At 52.1% G+C, this 21,474-nt stretch overlaps 1 protein-coding gene across 1 annotated transcript in view; it reads left to right on the forward strand.

Moving 5' to 3' along the window:
• Positions 1–20,827, forward strand: part of SLX9 (SLX9 ribosome biogenesis factor) — a 110,347-nt gene extending 89,520 nt beyond the window's left edge. The window contains exons 3-6 of the mRNA XM_032787708.2: positions 4,415–4,483; positions 10,391–10,544; positions 18,751–18,819; positions 20,202–20,827. Of these exons, the coding sequence (XP_032643599.1) occupies positions 4,415–4,483; positions 10,391–10,544; positions 18,751–18,819; positions 20,202–20,325 (416 nt within the window). The 3' untranslated portion in view covers positions 20,326–20,827. The remainder of the gene's footprint in view (positions 1–4,414; positions 4,484–10,390; positions 10,545–18,750; positions 18,820–20,201) is intronic.
• The last annotated feature ends 647 nt before the right edge of the window (positions 20,828–21,474 follow it).

A 21,474-nucleotide genomic window follows, 5' to 3' on the forward strand; every position in this document is an offset into this window, starting at 1 on the left:
TTCATATTCCATCCTGTTCTAGTGATTCACTCTTGCTTTCCGGTGCTTCAGTCACAAGGATTTAGTGCAAGGAAGCAGTGTCTGGAAATCAGTCAGTGGGAGCATAAGTAGGTGAAACCACAGATCAAGGCCTCAATCATGTAGGCATATTCCTGTGCTTGGCTTTATGCACATAGGCAGTCCCACAAAAGCCAATGGGGCTAGTCACGTGCTTTAGTCACATGCTGAACTTCAGTATGTACAGGTTCAAGGGCTAAATGTGTACCCAGCAGTGAACACAGGGTGCTTTTGTGACTGTCTGTACCCTATGTTCATCCTTTTTACAAGACTGTGATAAATTTTGTACAAAATATGCTATGTGAGGTATCATTTGAAAACTCATTATCTACTGAACATTATTGTCTTGGTAGAATAATCCAATGGACTATCACTTGGTTAAGCGGTCATTCTTTGTCAGGAAAAAGGGTGTGAGCGAGAAATTTACATGTTGGCAAAGAAACAGCTGGAAGTTCCCAACCCACAGGCTTGCTGTTGTCTGATCCCCAGCTGGAGATGATTCTCAAAGAAGAGAAATGCTGCAAGAAAGGGGAGCAAACTTCTCAGATTACCTCTCTCCCCTCATTTCTATTCATGGCGTCAACAGCATTTGAAAGACAAAAGGAAGCATCACTGAACTGGGGTACGGGTTCTGGCTGAAAGAATCCAGCCAGACTGCTCTAAACATGTGGCGAGAGAAACCTTTTTGCTTTGATTTCACTTAACTTGTAAAGTTAGGTAGTAGTTTTCGTTTTACCTTTTCTCTCTTTGTAACCAATTCTGACTTTTATGCCTCATTACTTGTAATCACTTAAAATCTAACTTTCTGTTGGTAAACTTGTTTGTTGTTTTATCTAAACCAGTATGTGTTTGTACTGAAGTGTTTGGGAAACTTCATTTGAGATAACAGGGTCTGTGCATATTATTTTCTATTAATGAAATGACAGACTTTCTATGAGCTTGTGTTGTTCAGAAGGAAAGAGCTGGGCAGCACAATACATGCATTTCTGGAGACCAGTCTGGGACTGGGAATTTGCTGCTGTCACTTTGCAATGTAAGGAGTGGCTGGCTAGAACACTCGTAGATAACTCAGCTGGGAGTGATTTACATGCTAGAGGCTGTGTGAGAGCGGGCCAGGAGTGGTGGTTCTCGCAGAGAAGCAGCGTAAAAGACCCTCCGGGTTGGAGAATTGAGGGGACACAGCTGTTCAGTAGTCCAGATTGTACCCAGGGGAATGTCACAGCTTTATCGGATGTTTTAGTCAAGAGACAAAGACATTGATGCTAACTTCTTCCGCCATGACAAATACTACCCTATGATCCTAACCATAGTGAACACACTCCAGTGTCCAGAGAGGGTTTTATTTCTTCGGTAACTGCAGTGGATGTAACGTGGGGTTTTGGTTTGTGTTTTAGCCACAGGAAAATACAACTCGAAAACAAAAACCTGATCTAATTGAAGCCTGATTTAAGTTTTCATAGTCTAAAATACCAAAATATTTATTTCCTCTTTCTACAGAACCTACGTTTATTTTTAAAATCTAGCCTCTGTCGGAAAGTCTTGATATAGAGAAAGGTATCATTACATTCTCTCTCTCTCTCTTTTTAACACTATAAAATTTCATTTAATATTGTATCCCTGCCTTAGAATTCTACAGGATGGTTTAAACAAAACTGCAGAAACGCTGTCTTCTGTTGACTTGTATAGGCTTTTAGAGAATTGTTGACAGAACCCTACTACATTTCTGTGAAATCCTATTGGGTTGATCCATCTTTGAGAAAAGAGGGAGGTTGTAAATCGCCTGTTTATATATTTTTCCCATGTTTAAGAATAGTTCCTCTGCACGGAAGAGGCAGCAAACACGAAGCAAATAACTCCTTAGCACGCAAAGTTCTTCCTCTGTCAACATTCCCAGGGCTATGGTCCATCCTGGGACAGACATGTACCGTAGCTGCTTTTGTGGGAAGCTGATTGTAGTCAGGTTTTCCTCTCGTGCCATAAGGTAAAATTCTTCAGTCCCTTTTGTTTTCTGCAGTACTAGACTTCAGAATGCAGATGTTCATTTTCAGCTGGATGACTGGCTGTTGGCCTCGCTCTTAGGCAGGGCTGGCACCAGCACAGCAAGCAGGTACCTGGGACGGCCAAGGGGAAGGGACGGCACATCCGGCTCTTCGGCGGTGAGTCTCTCAGTCCCTCTCAGAGGGAAGGACCTGCCACCGAAGAATGAAGCAGCAGCGGAAAAGCTGCCATCGAAGTGCTGCCAATCGCAGCTTTTTTTTTCCCCCTCCCCTCTTGGGGCGGCAAAAACGCTGGAGCTGCTCTTAGGCACACAGATTATTGTTATTAATTAGTGCCCAGCTGCCGCCACCAAGATCCCAAGTAAGGGGCAGCCCCTTTCTCAAAGAGCTCGCAGTGAGGGGAGGGAAACAGGCACTCAGAGGAAAGCGTCTTGTCCAAGGTCACACAGCAGGTCAGTAATAGAGATGGGAATCGAACGAGGTCTCCAGACTCCCAGTCCAGTGGCACAGCCAGCGGGCCATGCTGCCTTCTCAGTCCAAATGTATCAATAGATCCTTTTGGTAGTGTCAGGCCGGGACAAGCAGGGAGCGTGTTTCTAGGGGATGATTGCACTTCTGGCCCTCTTGAGTCATCTTGCGGTGTCTTGCAGAGTCGTTTCGTGCCTTACTACCTAAGGTGTCTCATAGCTCTGAGCAGTGGATAAACCTGTGTTTGTAATGTGCTGCCCCCTCCCTAGCTCGCGCATGTTCCCTGTAGCGCACCGCTGAGCGCTTAGTGCAGTCTAGTGTTGGATGGCCAGCAGCTTCCACTCCCTCCTTGGAGACTTTGGTGGCACAGCAGTAGTAGACTTTGCTTTAAGGAAATCGTCTTGTTTACCAGGCTCAGTTTCCCCTCTGAATGTTTCCCATTTGTGCTCATTGTACCCCTCTGACTGTCCTAGTCCTTTCCTGTCCTCCCTTCTTGTTTGAGCTCTTCAAGCTCTTACACGTTGCTATGGTGCTTCCCCATTGAGCCAAGCTAAGTGCGAGTCTGCAGCGTTTTCCTACGAGCAAGTCCTTGTTCATCATGTTTGCTGCTCTTCTCTGAATAGTGTGTTGAGTTCTTCCTGGGGTTTGAGGGCAACACTAACTAGGGGTAGTCTCAGGATGCCTCAGTCTGTACAGCCCCAAATCACATGGGCTCCTCTTGCTGCTACATCTTACGAGAAGCTCATTTGTGGTTTGCTGTTCACATCCCTGAAGGTCTCAGCGCTGCTGCTTTGTCAGTTCCTCTGCCCCTTTGACGGTGTGTCGCTGGCATTGTTTGTTTTTCTCAGGCCCATCAGTCTGTATATTTCCAGTTTTGAAAGTAATTTTCTAGCTTCTCCCAAGCTCCCTTTGAATCATCGCTCCATCCTTATTGGTCTCTTTGACCCCTCCCACTATAGTAACACGCTGTTCACGTGCTTTTTCTAGACCATCAGTGGAAATGTGAAGTAAAACCAGGCCTGGTAGTGATCCTGCTAGACACCTTTGCACACACTGAAGATGAAGTGCTCAGCACCCACAATGGCATCAAGGTTTTCACCAGAGTTCTTGTCCCATAGAATCATAGATTATTATTAGGGTTGGAAGGGACCTCAGGAGGTCGTCTAGTCCAACCCCCTGCTCAAAGCTGGACCAATGCCCCAATGGCCCCCTCAAGGATTGAACTCACAACCCTGGGTTTAGCAGACTAATGCTCAGACCACTGAGCTATCCTTCCCCTCAATAATAAAATATGGTAGATGTATATATCTCAGAGCTGGAAGGGACCCTCAAGGGTCATTGAGTCCAGCCCCCTTCACTAGCAGGACCAAGTACTGATTTTGCCTTGGATCCCCAGGTGGCCCCCTCAGGGACTGAACTCACAATCCTGGGTGTAGCAGGCCAATGCTCAAGCCACTGAGCTACCTCTCTCCCCACTTCATGTAGGCCCCTGAAGAAGGGCCAGATTATCATAGCTCCCAGTGTGCTGTGGCGAAATCCTGAGATTTTCTGAAACACTGGCCCAGATTGTGGCTGCTCAGCCCTACAAAATATGGCCCTGGGCTTTTTTGAAAATGTGACCCTCATTGACACTCTGTCCTTCAGTCAGGTCCCTTCAAACCAATTGTCATGAATTTTTGAATGGTGGTTTCACAAGATGCTTCATTGCCACCCACCAGTACCCAGCCTCTCTGGCTTCCTTAATTACACACGTGGCAAAGGTTGAGCAAAACTCTTATTGCAGATTGTCTGGCCTGTTCCAATGGAGTACATCCATTGACCTCCTGCGGGACGAGCTGGAAAAGCCACATCGGGAAGCACCACTCAGACTGCCGTGTGTTCTTATTTTTCAGGTGTCGAAGAAAAAACACTTCTGCCAAAAAGAGAAAAAATGAAGCTGAGAAAAGACAGGTGGCTGCAGAGTAAGTATTCCCTCGATAAGATCACGCGTTCAGGGTGGTTGTCTCATCAGAGGGCCAGTAGAAGCCCTGCATTGCACCGCTTCCTAAAAAACATACATGCCACATGTAGCAGAGTGTACTGGCCCTTTGAGGCTTAGAAAGTGAAACCTCGTGAGCCCAAGAATGATCCCTGGGGATCAGGCAGGTGCAGTCGCTGAGGGAGAGGAAGTGGACTCAGGGAAGCGCTGTGTGGTTTGGGGAGAACCCTGACTGCTGACTGGAGTTCCATCAGCAGGGTGGGTGGGAAGCCCCCTCCTCTCTCCCAAGTCGAGGACAAGGCTGGCTGGAGATAATTCCCAGTGATTCTCTCCCTGTCCCGGAGAGCAGTGAGTGCTGGGAAATGCTGTCTCTCCGAGAGTCCTACATGCAGTGGCGTAGCCAGGTTTTAAGTGTAGGGGGAGCAAACATAAAAAAGGCGCCCTCCGTTGGCTCCTCCTCTGGCCACGCCCCCAACCGGACACCACCACCACCCCCCGTTCACCTTTCCTCCTGCACTGCTGCCTGTCCCCGGTGTGCTCCCAGCGCTCGACGCGCTCCACGAGGGGCTTGCCAGCCAGGCGGCCTTAAAGGCACAGGGGCCCTTTCGCCTCCCCCTGCCCTCTGCATTAGCAAGGGGCGGGGAAAGGGGGCTGGGGAGCACTTGGCCGCCGAGCACTGAGCCGAGGAGCCAGCCCCCTCACTCCTCCGGCCGCATCTGCCGCCCCAACATGCCTCCTCCGTCTGTGCTGCTGTCAGAGCTGGCTGGCAGGCGCAGCTTCCGCGCCTGCCGCTGCTTCTGCGCCTGCCGCCCCACAGCTCCTCTGGCCGTGCTGCTAGCAGCGCCAGCCAGCTGGTGCCACGTCCGCGCCCGCCGCCCTGATGGGAAGCGGCTGCTTCCACTGAACCCCACTAGCTACGCTACTGCCTACATGGCATATGTGGAAAATATGGGAATACAAAACCAGCCCTGGAGAGCCCTGGGAGGAGTTAGGTTTGCTGCTGTTCTCTCCTAGAAACTCAGAGGCGTGTGCTCCCGTTTTGGCAGCTCTACTTTTTGCTGAGTTTGGCCTGTTATGCCAGAGCACTTTAAATGCCAGGCTGCTGTGTCCTATTAGGAATACTGCTCTCCTTGGCACTTGGCTGGGCACTCTAACACGGGTGGGCAAACTACGGCCTGTGGGCCACATCTGACCCACCAGACGATTTAATCTGGCCGTCGAGCTCCAGCTGGGGAGCGGAGTCTTGGGTCTCCCATGCTCCAGCCGAGGAGTGGGGTCGGGGACCACACTGTGCAGCTCCCAGAAGCAGCAGCATGTGCCCTCTTCACCTCCTACGCAGAGGTGTGGCCAAATTCCCCAAACTCTTCACATGATGGCAGTTCACATGGGGTTTGTGAGTTAAAGTTAGAATGCGATGTGCCTAAGGGATTCGCTCCCAGGAGTAACCGAGCCGAGCGAAGGGCCAGGACCCCCCTGGGCCAGGATTTGAGGAGATATCGCACTGCCAGGCTCTTAGAAGTAGTGATGCAAAGGTCCTGCTTGGACGTGATCGTCTCTTGCCTCAAACATGTTGCGAGGCTTCCTCCAGAGTTTCACGGGAACTTTTCAAACCTTCCCTGGCTGCTTCTCTCCTTTCTGTGTCCCAGAGTCGGCCATTTCTCATGTCCATCCCAAAGCCTGGAATTTACTCTTTGCTTGGGTAACTTGCTTAGCTGCAAGAAGCCACAGAGTCCTCTCTTGATTGCATAGCCGGGTTCCTGGAGCTTGGGAACACTGGTTCTTTTAGCCCAGCACTAATAGAGACCTTGTTTCAGGAAAGCAGGTAAGGAGTGTATCCTTACATCCACTGGCTTACAGGGGAGCTGGAAACGTGTCAGTGCTTGCCTGAACCCCTGTCGAAGAGCAGAACTTCATTCTGGCACAGTTTAAATCAGGGGTCTCAAACACGCGGCCTGCGAGCTCCTCGTGCCCCCCCCCCAGGGTTTACCTAGAGCGGCTCTGGCCCACCGTGCACCGGGGGCAGGGCAGGCTCCCTGCCTGGCTGCCCCCCCCACCCCCAGCTCCGGGAAGTGGACAGAACCTGGGGGAGGAGAGGTGCAGGGGTGTCTGGTGGTGATTCTTCAGGCACCGCCCCCAGCAGCTCCCATTGGCTGCAGTTTCCCGTTCCCGGCCAATGGGAGCTGCTGGAGGTGGTGCCTGAAGCAACAGCAACACACACCCCTGTGCCCCTGATCCTCCACGTTCCAGCCGCTTCCCAGGTGCACACTGGGCCAGAGCCCACCCCCCGCACCCCTCCTGCAGTCAAACCCCCTGCCCTGAGCCCCTTGCTGCACCCCGACCCCCTGCCACACCCCTCTTGCACCCCAACCCACTGCCCTGAGCCCCTTGCTGCACCCCAACCCCCTGCCACACCCCTCTTGCACCCCAACCCACTGCCCTGAGCCCCTTGCTGCACCCCAACCCACTGCCCTGAGCCCCTTGCTGCACCCCAACCCCCTGCCACACCTCTCCTACACCCCAACCCACTGCCCTGAGCCCCTTGCTGCACCCCGACCCTCTGCCGCACACTGCACTCTAACTCACTGCACCCCGCGCCTCTCCTGCACCCCAACCCACTGCCCTGAGCCCCCTGCCGTACCCTGCACCCTGAGCCCCCTGCCGCACCTTGCACTCTGACTCACTGCACCCTGCGCCTCTCCTGCACGCCAACCCACTGCCCTGAGCCCCCTGCTACACCCTTCCTGCACCCCGATCCCCTGGCTTGACCCCCTGCCACACCCCTATCCCTCCTGCACCCCACACCCCAACTCCCTGCCCTGAGCCCCTGCCACACCCCACACCCTTCCTGCACCCCCTGGTGCAGGCGGAGTTGAGGTGGGGATTTCGGGGAAGGGGTTGGAATGGGGGCAGGGAAGGGTTGGGAAGAGGCGGGGCATGGGCGGGGCCTCCTGGAAGGGGTGGAGTAGGGGCAGGGCTTTAGCTGCTGTGTGTCCATCACTTCTTTCACTCCAAGGCTTGAGACTAGCCCTTGAGCGGTCAATCAGTCTTTACTCACAGCCCCAGGCGAAATCCAAGAAAACAAGCAGCACTGCACTTTTTTTCACCCGGCATGGGCTGGATGATTAGAGCTCAGCAGTCCTTTCCACGCAGTGTGGTATGGGCTACATGCAGTAAATGGCTCTGAGCAGTTTCACTTGAGCAGTTCATTCATCTGATGCTGTTTATTCCATTGTTCCCTACAAAGCCACCAGGATTATCCTCTAAAAACTCCCTTACATGTGGTGGGGAGCAATTTGCTACTGGTTCTTTTTTGTTTGTTTTTGTAACCTTGGAATGAAATGTTTTTCTTGGGTGCCCTTTCTCAGTGCATGTTTTGGCATCCAGTCCCAGTACCCAGTGCAGTGAAGCTCAGCCCAGTAGTGTAATGCAAAACTCTCAGCACATATTCCATTCCAACAGAAATAAATCATAAGAAAGAGTCTCAAGGAAAAACTGATGCAAGGCTTTGGCCATGTGAAGCATGCACGGTCCCTGTACGGAAGGAGATTTCATAGAAGAAGAATTCGGTGTTTTTTGTGATGCGTCAGGCGCGTAATGCGTGGCAGCACTGTGAAGTAGCCACCTCCAGAAATGGTGCAGAACAGAAACCAGGGCCCCTGGCAGAGCCTCCTGCAAGGAGCAGTGTTTACAATCCAGATTTCTCACAAACCTCTGTGCATTGCAGAAATCACAGCTCACCCAGGACTGGTGATGGTAGAGACCCAAGCACCTCACTGGTTTCTAAGTCCAGGACTCGTTTAGTGCTGGGACAAACAAGAGAAAATGTTGAAAAGCTTGGCCCACAAGATTACTGGCGTAGACGTATCAGCCGATGACCACGGTCAGGGCCGTGCAGCCCTACTGCGCTAACTGGCTGACTCTCCGCCAAGGCCACGGTTGATACTGTAGGGCAGGTTCCACAGCCTTTGAATCCCTCAGGGGATGCAAGGAAGGAGAAACGTTCTATGGAGCTCCCTCCTGGGGAGTCCTCTGCTGTGGGGGAGACCCCAAGGGCCCAGAGAGTGGCTAGCCAGCCCCCACGCTGCAGGGACAGGAGCACATTGTGCACCTCCACATGAGTTTGGTTCTTGGGGTACCAGTGCCAGCTCAGGCAGAGAATGGGGGAGCTGTAACTGGCTGTTGGTTCTCCACTCTTTTCCTCCTCTCCCCAGCTGGATCCACTGGTAGGGGCTCCCCTCGACTCAGGCAGAGCCTGGGCTCCCATGGCCTTGCAGGGCAGGCCCTCCCATGGCTCTCTCTCCCAGCAGCGGAGCAGGAAGGCGAGCACAGCAGAGGAGAGGAGAGCCCCCCCATCTCCCTGCAGTGCTGGGGCCGAGTCACACAGCACTGAAACAGTCCCGTGGGGCAGCTCAGCTGCTTTCAGTTCATCACCAGTCCCCATGTTCTTGGGCGCCCTGCCTGCTCCAAGGGCCCCAGGCTCAGCACTCACTCAGGGTGCCTGGCTTGCAAATGCTGCATTTTGGCCAATCAGTTGAAGTCCCCAGTGTAGACGAGCCCCGGCTAGAGCCATGAATCGAACCCGGCTCTTGTGAGTCCCAGGCCAGTGCACTTGCCACAAGACCATTCTTCTCCTTGTACATAAAGCCAGAGTCAGCCAGGTTCATGGTTACAGAGACATCTGTCAAGGACCTTCCCCTAACTCTCCAATCTCACTGAAGGGTCCATGTAATTCTAGCACATTGGTTTGATTTCAGGTCTTTAGTACTCCTCTTCTCCGCTCTCAGCAGTTCCCCCCTCGCGGTGCATGGGAGGGAAACACGGTTCTCTCACTAGCCAACCTCCCAAGGCAGTTTGTTCCAGGGCTTAACCATCCTGATGGTTAGGAAGTTTTTCCTAATGTACGACCTAGACCTAAACCACCCTTGCTGCAATGTAAGCCCATTGCTTCGTGTCTTGTTCTCGGTAGATGAGAACAATTTATCACTGTCGTCTTTATAACAACTTTTTGTGTGCTTGAAAACTGTTATCACGTCCCCCTCAGTCTTCTCTTCTCCAGACTAAACAAACCCAATTTTTTCAGTCTTCCCTCATAACTCATGTTTTCTAGACCTTTCATCATTTTTGTTGCCCTTCTCTAGACTTTCTCCAATTTGTCCACATCCTTCCTGTGACATGGCGCCCAGAACTGGACACAATACTCCAGCTGAGGCCTAGTCACCGCAGAGTACAGTGGCACAATGACTTCTCGTGTCTTGCTTACAACACTCCTGCTAATACCTCCCAGAATGCTGTTCGCTTTGTTTTACAACAGTGTGACACTGTTCACTCCTGTTTAGTTTGTGATCCCTTTCTGCAGCACTCCTTCCTAGGCAGTCATTTCCCATTCTGTATGTGTGCAACTGATTCTTCCTTCCTAAATGCGCTAGTTTGCATTTGTTCTTATTGAATTTCATCCTGTTTATTTCAGACCATTTCTCCAGTTTGTCCAGATCATTCTAAATTTTAATCCTGTCCTCGAAAGTGCCTGCTTGGTATTGTCTGCAAACTTTCCAAGGATGCTGTCTAGGCCAGGGGTTCTCAAACTAGGGGTCGGGACCCCTCAGGGGGTCATGAGGTTATTATGTGGGGGGGGGAACGGTCACGTGCTGTCAGCCTCCACCCCAAACCCCGCTTTCCATCCAGGATTTGTAATAGTGTTAAATATATAAACAAGTGTTTTTAATTTCTGAGGAGGGGTTGCACTGAGGCTTGCTGTGTGAAAGGGGTCACCAGTACAAAAGATTGAGAACCGCTGCTCGAGGCCATTATCCAAAACATATTTTTCCTCCCTTAGCTGTAGTTCGAGTGCTTGGAAATTGACAGTCTCTTTTCGGTCTTGTTTCTGACTCAGAAATAGAAGGTGTGAAGCTGGCCAGACAGAAGCAAAAAGCCGAGGCAAAGCGGAAAGCAACACCGGTGGTGGGAGACATGCAGCCTTTGATGGAAGCCCTGCCTGAACTTTCTGAACTGACCACAACCAGCAAGGCCAGGAAGCAGCCCAAGAGGTAGGTACCCTCTGGTGGGCTGCTTTGTTTTGCTACTTCCTGCAGTGGGTACTGTTGTCATGGCACTGCCAGCCGGTTACCTCGGTGGCTGCACACGGTGGACCGCTCCCCTCACCCAGTCCCTCTGACTGTCCGTGCCCTCTGCTCTGCATGAAACATGTGGCGGTAGCATGCTGCTCAGAGTAGCTCGCCTGGGTGTCCAGGGTGACTTGGTGCATCGCTGTGGGCACCGAGTGTCACTTGCTGGGGGGGAGAGGGAGGCTGGCGTGGCCGAGCAGGGTTTGCAGCGGTGGGAGCAGGCTTTGAACAACCAAGTGCTTCCGAAGCTAGCCCCAAAGGCAGGACAGCATCATGCGTACAGCCAGTATTGCAGCATAGCCATGCTGAGGCTCCTGCCATGTGCAGGCAACTGGTTAATGCGAGAGCGTGTTCCATTGGCCATAACAGCAGCGCGGGATTTCTGCCCAGTTCCCCAGGGACACTGGGGGTGGGTCCGTCACAGAAGTGCCCGATGAATTAGGGCTGGCATTCCCGGCTGAAAGGGCACCACTTGTAGCTGACTGCAGAGCTGGGCAGAGACAGACAAGGGGCTTCCTTTGGCAGCAGCCAGCCTCTCTTGGAGCAGTCGTGCGCGTTCCTGTTCTTCTGACCATTTGAGCTTTCTCTGAATTCCCACCCTACCCCCTGCATGTGTGGACCTGTCCCTGGGACTTCTCTCTAACCTGTCTCCCCAGGCCAGCCATGACCTCTGACCAGTGTCTTTGCCTGCCTGGTGTTGTGTTGGGGGGTTTCTTGTGAGTAGCCATATCAGAGAGAGAAGCCTTCATGCTCTATGTAAACGTATCCCCATTGGCACACGCTCTGCTGGGCCTGCAGCCGGGAATGTGCATTTACCATAACGGGCAGGGCTTTACATTCAGGCTCCAAAGACGCCTTGGCGAAGCACTCGAATCTCTTTGCACATGGAGCGAGACTGGAGACCCCACAAGCACAAGCTCTTGTGATGGTCCAGGGCTAGTTGGAAGAACATGATGAATTGGGCTGCTCCCCATCTATGCAGACTGTGTCTGCTGCTCCCTCTGAAAGGGAAGGTTTTCAGAGGCACAGGAAGCAATTAAGCACCTAACTTGTAGCTGTGCCTTTGAAAACCAGCCCCCAGCAGCCCCACTCTGGCAGGGGAATCCAGGGCCAGCCAGTGCAGCCGGCAGAGGGCTAAGATTGATGCAGGGGGGCCAGGGCCAGCCAGTTGGCAGATAAGCTGATGCTGTAGATCAGGGGTCAGCAACCTTTCGGAAGTGGTGTGCCAAGTCTTCATTTATTCATTACATTTGAATGTTTTTAGAAAGTCTCTTTCTATAAGTCTATAATATATAACTAAACTAGTGTTGTATGTAAAGTAAATAAGGTTTTTAAAATTAAATTAAAATGCAGAGTCTCCCAGATTGGTGGCCAGGACCTGGGCAGTGTGAGTGCCGCTGAAAGTCAGCTGGCATGCCGCCTTCGGCACATGTGCCCCAGGTTGCCTACCCCTGCTGTAGATCTTCTGGGCAGCCCAGCCACAATTTACTTGCCTGCTCCCCAGGCAGGGTCAGTAGCATGGAGGAACAGCAGCTCTGCCTGCCATCCAGGGAAGAGCCCCCACCCCAGCTCGGGCTCTCCCGCTGTGGTGCGAGTGCGCATGTGGTTGTTTGAAATCCCCAGAAGAGGCTTTGATAGGAGTAGAAGCATAGCATAAACGCAGGGTAATGCTCCAGTGGTTTGTCAGCATTATTAATAAAAGATTAGATTCTCCAGGAACTGGATCTCCTGCTGGGTAAGAAAGCATCGCAGTGAGATTTTTATTCTCATTTATAATGAATGAAGGCAACAAAGTGTAATGAAACAAGGCTGCCATTCATAGCCAGAGCGAGCCGACCAGCATCTCAGCATCGCGCTGCCGGAGTGGGGAACAAGCGCTTCTCCGGGCACTACAGCTGGCTCACCCATTGCGAAAAGGGCTAATGTTGTTCTGGGCTGTCCGAACAGGAGTGTTGGGTTGGACACAGGAGGCCATTGTCCCATGGACCCCACCCTGGTGAGGCCTCAGCTGGAGGACAGAGAGGTGGCCAGATTGGAGGCTGGGAGAGAACCACAAAAATTATCAAAGGTTTAGAAAACCTGACCTATCAGAACAGCTATGTTCGGCCTTGGAGGACATAATGAAGGGGAGAGCTTGATAAGTCCTCAAATATATTAAGGGCCGTTATAAAGAGGATGGGGATCAATTGTTTCGTCCATGTCCACTGAAGGCAGGACAAGAACTAATGGGCTTAACTGCAGCAAGGGGGATTTAGGGTAGATAGTAGGAAAAGCTTTCTAACTCCAGGGATAGTTTAGGGCTGGTACAGGCTTCCCAAGGAGGTTGTGGATTCCCCGTCACTGGAGGTTTAAGAACAGGTTAGGCCTGCCAGAGATGGTCTTAAGTTTACTTGGTTCTGCCTCCCCCCAGGGGGCTGGACTTGATGTCTTCTCAAGACCCTTCCAGCCCCATATTTCTGAGATTCTGTCTCCTGGGTCTGGGTCTGGATCAGAAGCATAGTATGGCTGCAAACAGAACTGCTGCGATTTCTGCCAGAATTGTGCATTCTCAGGAGCTGCTGGATTCTCCTGGGAAATGCCCAGAGAGATGCCGTGAGGAGCAATTCTGCCTCCAGTAGGCGTTGTGCTTTCAGAGGCTGGTGTTTCTAGGAACACTTTCCTTTAAATGGGATTTGTTTCTTGGAGAGATGCCAACTTCAAAGCTAATCCTTTCAGAAACTGAGTGTGAAATAAGTTTAGAGCAGGCCCAGCCTCTGCTTCTGAACTCCCCCTGCCTGTGTTTGTAGCTTTGCAATCACACCGTAAAAAACAAATGTTTTCTATCCCTGCTGCTGTCAGTGACCCAGGAAAACAGGGGACAGTGACAGTGACAGGGAGGAACTTACTGCTCACAAGGTGCTGTTGCATACACAGCGTAAATACCCTGAGCACGTGGAGCTGTCCCCTCTCCTCTGGGGACTGTAGCTTTTGATGTTCCTTTAACAATAGTGGATGTGCAGTGCGATGGCTGCATATACCCTGCATGCATGTGTCAAGCTGACTGTGCCCCTGTAGGAGTTTATCTGCTTTTGCTGTTTGTTCCCTTCCCAAATTCGAAGTCCTATCTGTGGAACATGACGAATGACTGTCACGTTACATCACATTCTGGCTGGTGGCTCTGAGCAGCAAGCTGGGGGTCAGCTGACACCTCCCGAGGAACTGCTGTGTGGACAGCCCCCATGTCTCATTCAAGAGATCACAGTTTCCATGCTGGAGGGTTGGGCTTGGGACAGAACACTGATGTTGGTGCGTCAGTCGTCCCACTTGATTTGGAAGATAGTGTCATTGAGGAACCCTGTGGTGTCTGCTGTACGCAAGCCAGGATTCGGAGCACAAAGCAATACGGGGCAGAGGAGAAGCAGAACAAAGGGAGGAGAACAGGAAGAACGTAGCAAAGTGAGGCAGAGAAATGGAGTGGAGGCCAGGAACTGCTGCCGCAGGAAACTGCTATGGGGCTGGGAGACCTAAGTCACTCTGACCAAGAGGGAAGTGGAAATGGCTTTCCCAGTGTAGGCCAGGAGGATGCTGTTGCTGGCAACTAGTACAGAGAGTATTAAAGGGATATCTTGGGGGAGCAACCCCCACCCCTCTGGCTGTGCTGGGAGTTCAAAACTTTGAGCAGGTCCCCCCCAAACCATTTTATTCTGGCTGTTTTGTGCCAGCAGCCGCTTGTATCTCTGTGCTGGCCCTCGAGTGGAATAACCCTCCTCACTCTCTGCAGCTGGCTACAGTGCGTGTTGCTGGCAGAGTGCTCAGGAGCTCTGCTCATGACCAAACATGGGCTGGGCCTGACAGCCCCTCTTGGGGTGGGAGTCCTGGGACTGGAGATGGAGTCATTCTCATCTCAGCCCTGCAGTCTGTGCTCAGGTGCTTTGGGGAGGCCATGCTTAGTGACTCAAGTGACAATTCCTTCCTTGCGGATCGCGCCACTGGCTAATAGCCCACACCCTTGGGAAATGCTAGGATCCTAAGAGCAGACATTTGCTTTGGTTTGTTGTGGTCCACATTACTCCTCGCTTTGTCCATTGAATTCCCTCATTGGGGGAACAGTCCCAGTACTCGCAGACATGTCTCGAACTCTGTCAGCTCACCAAGCTGTGCAGGGGTGGTTGGTTAAGCTGTTCTTGTGAGCCAATCCCTCCAGCCCCTTAATCACTCCAGTGCCTCTCAGGTCCCCCTCCAGTTTGTAGCATCACTCTGGTGCTGCAGCACCCAGAAGCCAGCTTCCCTGTTAACGAACCTCCCTCTTCACTGGCGAGTCAGCTCTCCTCAGCTCTCCAGAGCCTTCTGAAATAGCGCCACTCTCTGTGCGATTTCCTTGGCTCTCTCCTCAGTAGGTGGGACCCAGACAGTCTCTCCAGGGGGTCAGACCCTTGGTCAGGCAGCTGCAAATCTTGTGCGTTCCTTGTGCTCCCAGCATCTGTATACAGGCACGAGTACACTCCTCCGCCCATTCCTTCTCTTCTGCCCCAGGCAGGGAGCCAGTGTTACCCCCTGGATGTACATGCCTGGTATTTTAATTGGGATTTGATCCGTTCCCCTCTGACTCTCTCTCTGCACTGCTCCCTGCCAAAGGCTCCCTGTAACTGTGACAGCAGGAAGCTGCTATTCCACCTGACTCTCTCCAAGTAATGAGTACCCATCCCGATGCTCCATGAATTCCAGACACGCACGCCGTCCCCTTTTCACGTGCTTCAGTTGGTCACCAGGGCTGGCTTCCAGCTTTCTTCTGTCCCACATGGCACCAGGGAGCTGCCACCTGCAGTTCTCTGCACAGGCCCCTAAAGTCGCCTACAGTCCGCATAGATGTGTCCCAGCTCTGTGTGTGGGACACTGTGAGCACAAACCCTGGACAGTGCTCAGGCTTTGCTGGGCCTATCTGCTCACACCTCAGGAACATGCCGTGTAAAAGGGGCTCCCAGGTCACCCGGTCTGACGAGCTGCCTGGCACTGGCCAGCAGCACCACTCAGCACCCTCACGCTGCACCCAGCAACCCTGAGACCTGACTGTGATATGCCTCAGGCAGAGAGTCAGGGGGCCCCCCGAGTGCATTGATGACAGGGAAACACCCTGCAATAGACCCAGGTAATCCTGGCAAGTGACCCGCACCCACACACTACAGAGGAAGGTGAAACCTGGAAGGGTCCCTGCCAATCTGACCTGGGAGAAAATTCCTTCCCAACCCACCTGTGGTGATAAGCTAGACCCTGAGCATGTGAGCAAGAACCAGCCAGACAAGCACCTGGGACAGAGAATGCTTGGCGCCAGTTTGAAGCCCTGGCCAGTCCAGGCCAGTGTCCTATCTCCACCCATGGTCCATCTATAAAAAGGGAAATAAAAACAACCCAGGAAACTACAGACCAGTTAGTTTAACTTCTGTGCCAGGGAAGATAATGGAGCAAGTAATTAAAGAAATTATCTGCAAACACTTGGAAGGTAGGTAAGTGATAGGGAAATAGCCAGCATGGATTGTAAAGAACAAATCGTGTCAAACCAATCTGATAGGCTTTCTTTGATGGATAACGAGTCTTGTGATAAGGGAGAAGCAGTGGATGTGGTATACCTACTTTAGTAAGGCATTTGATACGGTCTCGCACGATTCCTTATCGATAAACTAGGCAAATCAATTTAGATGGGGCTACTATAAGGTGGCTGCATAACTGGCTGATAAACCGTACTCAGAGAGGTGGTTATATATGGCCTCCCAATCCCTGCTGGATAAGATATACACAAGAGTGGGCGTCTCCAGCAGGGGTCTGTTTTGGGACCGGTCTGTTAGCAATGTATTCATCACGGACCCTTGAAGTTGCATAGAAAGTACGCTTATAAGTGCGGATGGACCAAAACTGGGAGGATTGCAACTGCTTTGGAGGACAGGGCAAAATTCAAAATGGATTCTGGACAAATTGGAGCAATGTACTCAGGTAAACCGGATGGTTCAATAAAGACAAAATGCAAAGTGCTCCACTTGGAAGTGACAAATCAGTTTCACACATACCAGAATGAAGAGGACTGTCTAGGAAGAGTATGGCAGAAAGAGACTCTAGGGTCATAGTCGACCACAGCATATGAGTCAACCAGGTGTTTACTGTTGCAAAACAACAGCAAACGTGATTCTGGCTTGCATTAACAGGTGTGCTGTAAACACGACACGAAGAACGTCATTCTCTCCTGCTCTACTCGCGCTTCGGTTAGGCCTCAACTGGAGTATTGTGTCCAGTCTCGGGCATGCATTTCAAGAAGATGTGGAGAAATTGAGAGGGTCTCAAGAAACGGCAACAAGAATGATTAGGGTCTTGAGAACAGTCGAGCTATGAAGGCAAGGGCTGAAGAAGTGGTTTACTGCTAGTTTAGGACTGAAAGAGAAGACTGAGAGGGGACACTGGATACAGCTTTCAGGTGAATCTATAAACGGTATGTGCATCAGGAGACGTGAGAAAGCTTGTTCACCTAGCCTTAATTAGATCAACACAGAAGCAAATGGCTTTAAACTCCGCTAGCAAGGGAGATCTTAGGTTGGACTTTACGGAAAAGTTCCTAACTGTCAGGCCGTGGTTGGCACTCTGAATAAATTGCGCTAGGGAGGTTGTGGAATCTCCACTCTGGGCAGATATTTAAGCGTAGGCTTACGATAAAATCTTGATCAGGGATGGTCTGACCAGATTGTCCTGCCGTGAGGGGCAGGGATGGACTCGTGAGTTGCTCGAGATCCCTTCCAGCAGAACTACTGAATCTATGAATCCCTGGATTGCTTGGCAGAGGAAGAGAAAAAAAAAAAAAACCTTCCAGAATACACTGGGGGGAAGAGCCCTTCCTGACCCCTGTCAGAGGCTGACTGAAACCCAGAAGCATGAGCGTTAGGAACATAAGATATGACCCGAAAGTGAGCACCAGGCTGCAGAGCCCTGCCCCCACCCTCATGAGCAGACCGATCCAGCAATTACACGAAAAAATTGTCCAGCTCTCTTAAAACTAATTACGTTGTTTCCCCCAAAACTCATAGAGAGAAGCTGCTCCAGACCCTTCCCCGCTCTGATGGTTAGAAACCTTCTTTGAACTTCCGGCCTGAATTTGTTCGTGGCCTATGCCCAGTTCTCTGTTGTCCTCACGCCTTACTGAAACCAAGTCTAAAAGTGCATCTCCTCTTGTTGGTTCTCGTGGCCTGGTGCCAAGCGGTAGCTCGTTTGTGCCATCTTTCCACCCCTTTAATCAGTCATCAGCAGTAACTAGGCAGAGCTTTTAAACAGACACAGGACTTTCTGTTCCAGTGCTTCCCCTTCCCGTCTGACTCCAGCTCTCCTAGCTGAAGCTCTGGTGGTGTTTGTGCCCCTGCTGTATGTGTGGAGAGAGCCTCCTGTTGCAAGGAGCTGGGCTGGCTCTGAACCAAAGTGGGGCAGTGCAGGAACGGACACAGCGATGGGGGGACATGCTCCCTGGATAACTACACAAGGCAGCTGGACCGGCCAACCCTCCCCTCCACACATTGTTTGGGGGTGTTCAGTGCATACGCCACTGACCCGCCTGCCTCACTGGGGAGTCCACGGATTCAGCCGGGAGCTCAGCCCAGTGGCTCTGGGAGACGTGGGGGGGGGGGGCAGTAACTGGACAGGTCACTCCAGAGCACCTGAGGAGGTTTTTGCTGCAGTTTGACCCCTAGCTTAGTTACAAGTAGGAAGTGACCCTGCTGCAAAGTACAGAACTCGAGCCATGGTGGTGAAGAAGTGGCTCTGCCTGCCATCCTGTGACATGGAATTCCCCTCTCCGTCCCTCCGCCGGGCATAGCAATTTTAAGAGAGCTGGACAATTTTTTGGTGCAATTGCCTGATGGGTCTGCTTGTGAGGGTGGGGGCAGGGCTCTGCAGAACCACGCTGTATGGGGCTTGTGGCTGGGCACATGCATGGCAGAGATTTCCCTCTGCCTCCCTAGCGGGGACAGCTTCAGAATCGCTGATCCCTTTGCCATCCGGCACGTAAGAACAGCCAGACTGGGTCAGACCAGTGTCCTGTCTGCAGACAGCAGCCAGTGCCAGGTACTTTTGGCAAAGTGTTTCCTTCTACAAACCTGTTCCCGTCTGTTCCCCTCTGCAGCCACGGGAGAGCGAAGGCAGAACCCACCGACTTCAACCAAATGAAGCCAGCCCAGAAGCGCAAGCTCCTGTAAGTACCCAGCTAACAGAGTGAATGCGTGAAACAGCTGCCTTTGGCGACGCTCACGCACCTGCTCCCCGCGGAGGCGCCCCAGGGCCGTGTGGCTGCTCCCCGCAGAGGCGCCCCAGGGCCATGTGGCTGCCCTGCTAGAAATTGGGTTTACCTGGGGCGTGGTTTTCCACATCTCCTAGTGCAGCGTCACACATATAAACCAAACCCTCTGTTGCATTCTGGGTGGGGGGTGGCCATTCCTCGCCTGCCACGGTTTGCCTGGGGTTTGTATTGGGGAGAATGGGCCCCTTGTGTCACACAGACATGTCCCCAGGGCAGTGGGGTTTGGCAGCATCGGCACCCATGTTGCCCTGGTGTGAAGGACAGCGCCATTGCAGGGCATTGGAGCTCTGTGCCGGGAGGGGGGGCTCCTCTGAGTGACCTCATGCAGAGGGTCGGCATGAGGCCGATGCCCCAGGGGAGCCCTCAGAATGGAGTGTGAGGGACCTAGGGAGAATGGGGCTGGTGGCGACCAGCCCCTGCTTGGCCCCTTTTGTGTCTCCTGATGGAATCAGCCCATGTCTGCTCCTGTGCACCACACAAGCCCGAGTTAGTACAGGAGAGCTCGTCCTTCCACCGCGGGCGCTATGGGCCTGCTGGCCTAGGCCCGAGCCTTCTGCACGCCTTCCCCTGGCCGGCTGCCGTGGGGTTGAGTGGCCAGGCCCTGGGGAAAAGGAAGTGCCACCTGCTTGCTCTCCCCATGTGTCTGGTTCAGGGCCCATTTCTCACCAGAGGGAAGCTGGCAGGTCTGGCAGAGTGTGGGGGCAGCGCTGCCACTGTAACTGTCCACACTGGAAGCTAACGAGCAACTAAATTAAGAAATCCCATCAGTGGCTTGCAAGTAGCCTGCAGAAGCAGTGAGCATTTAGTGCCCATCTGCACAGACCAGCCAAGCAGTGTCCTTGGTAGGGGCACAGTCACTGTTAGCTGTTCTCAGCTACACACGGATCATATGCTGGCGGCTCTTGCTGTGGCTGATACTTCCGGACAGTAGCTTTAGAAGAGGAAACTGTCCCAGTTCTTGTTTTTGGGGAACACTTTAAATGATTCCAAAATCTTCAGAAGACTCCCCCAGTTTTCGCTGTAGAGAAGGGAAAACCCTATAGAGCTACAAGAGTTCTCATTGCAAGCACTTACAGATGTCCATTGCTGTGGTATCTGGAGTCACTTTACAAGGCTTCCTGCCCAGTCAGCCCCGGTCGGCCCGGCTCCGGTGCGGAGATGGGCCCGGCCTGGCGATAGGCACGGACGCGGAAGTGGGCGCGGCCCGGTCAGCCCTGTTCTGGCTGGTCAGTGTAACACCTGGACAGTCTCATTCAGAGTTCTCTTGCTTTTCTCAGGCAGGAGGAAGTGGCCAGGTTTCATGAGGTCATCGCAAACCCCGTGTACAAAGCCAATCCCCTGGCAGCCATCAGTGAGCATCTGTGCAAGCGACTGAAAGAGGAGGCAGGAAACACTGTCTAACAATTCAGCGAGGACTGGATGAGCCTGGTGCAAACGAGTCCAGCTAGTCACCACCAAAGGCTCCTTGAAAACAGTCCAGCAGGTGATGAAATCCAGCGGTCCTGTTCTCTGTCAGCAGGACTAATGTGATGCGCTCTGGACAGTGGCCGCTGTTTCTTGGCCAGGAGCCCACAGAAGGCAGCGTGTGTTACGAGTATCTGTGTGCCCAAGTCACACACGGTGAAATCTGGACAGCTTCTCCCTCCCTGTTAAAAGGCACCTTTACGTTTTATGTTGCGTCTACTCTCAAGGGGTGTTGAACCTGCTTTTTGCTGCTTCCCGTTGTGATCAATAAAGAGATCCTCCAGTAACCTGCAGTGATGATCCAAACGGCACATCACGGAATACTGGAACTGCAGCGTGCCGACCATTTGTGTAGAGATTTATATAAAGGTCAGCGCCGCTGTTTAAAGAGACACTTAGTATGTTATTAACTTGGAAATAAACCCACTTTGACATTGGTCTCACTGAGTTTGTCTGGATTGTGTTTTGGCAAAGGCCGGTATAAGCATAAAGCCATTACTGTATCTAGTTACAAAGAGCAGATCACTTAAACACCCCCCACCCCACCCCAAGCCTCTCTTTCTATACTGTGGTGTAGGAATGAAAGGAGCTGTGCCCCCATTTGAAAGGGTTGCAAATCTGACTTTCAACAAGTTAGAGAACTTGTCTTTCAGCAGCACTGAACCTCTGACCTTTCAAATGGGGGCGCTGCTGCCTTCAGGTCAGCAGTGCATTCTCCACCTGGCCTGCCGTCTGGAAAGGATCGCGAAGAGACTGAACATGAGTTGGCCTGGGAGAGCTGAACAGAAGTTCCTAAACAATGGCAAAATATTCAAAAAACTCCTCTGAAAATTCTTTATATTGTTGCAATACTGAGCACTGTTACTTAGCAGCCAGCAGGGTTGGATGTCAACAGTGTGCCCTTGTTGCCAAGAAGGCTAATGGCATTTTGGGCTGTATAAGTAAGGGAATTGCCAGCAGGTCGAGGGACGTGATCATTCCCCTCTATTCGACATTGGCAAGGCCTCATCTGGAGTACTGTGTCCAGTTTTGGGCCCCACACTACAAGGAGGATGTGGAAAAATTGGAAAGAGTCCACCGAAGGGC

Source organism: Chelonoidis abingdonii, chromosome 10 (genome assembly GCF_003597395.2).
Source record: "Chelonoidis abingdonii isolate Lonesome George chromosome 10, CheloAbing_2.0, whole genome shotgun sequence".
NCBI classification, from domain to species: Eukaryota; Metazoa; Chordata; order Testudines; family Testudinidae; genus Chelonoidis; species Chelonoidis abingdonii.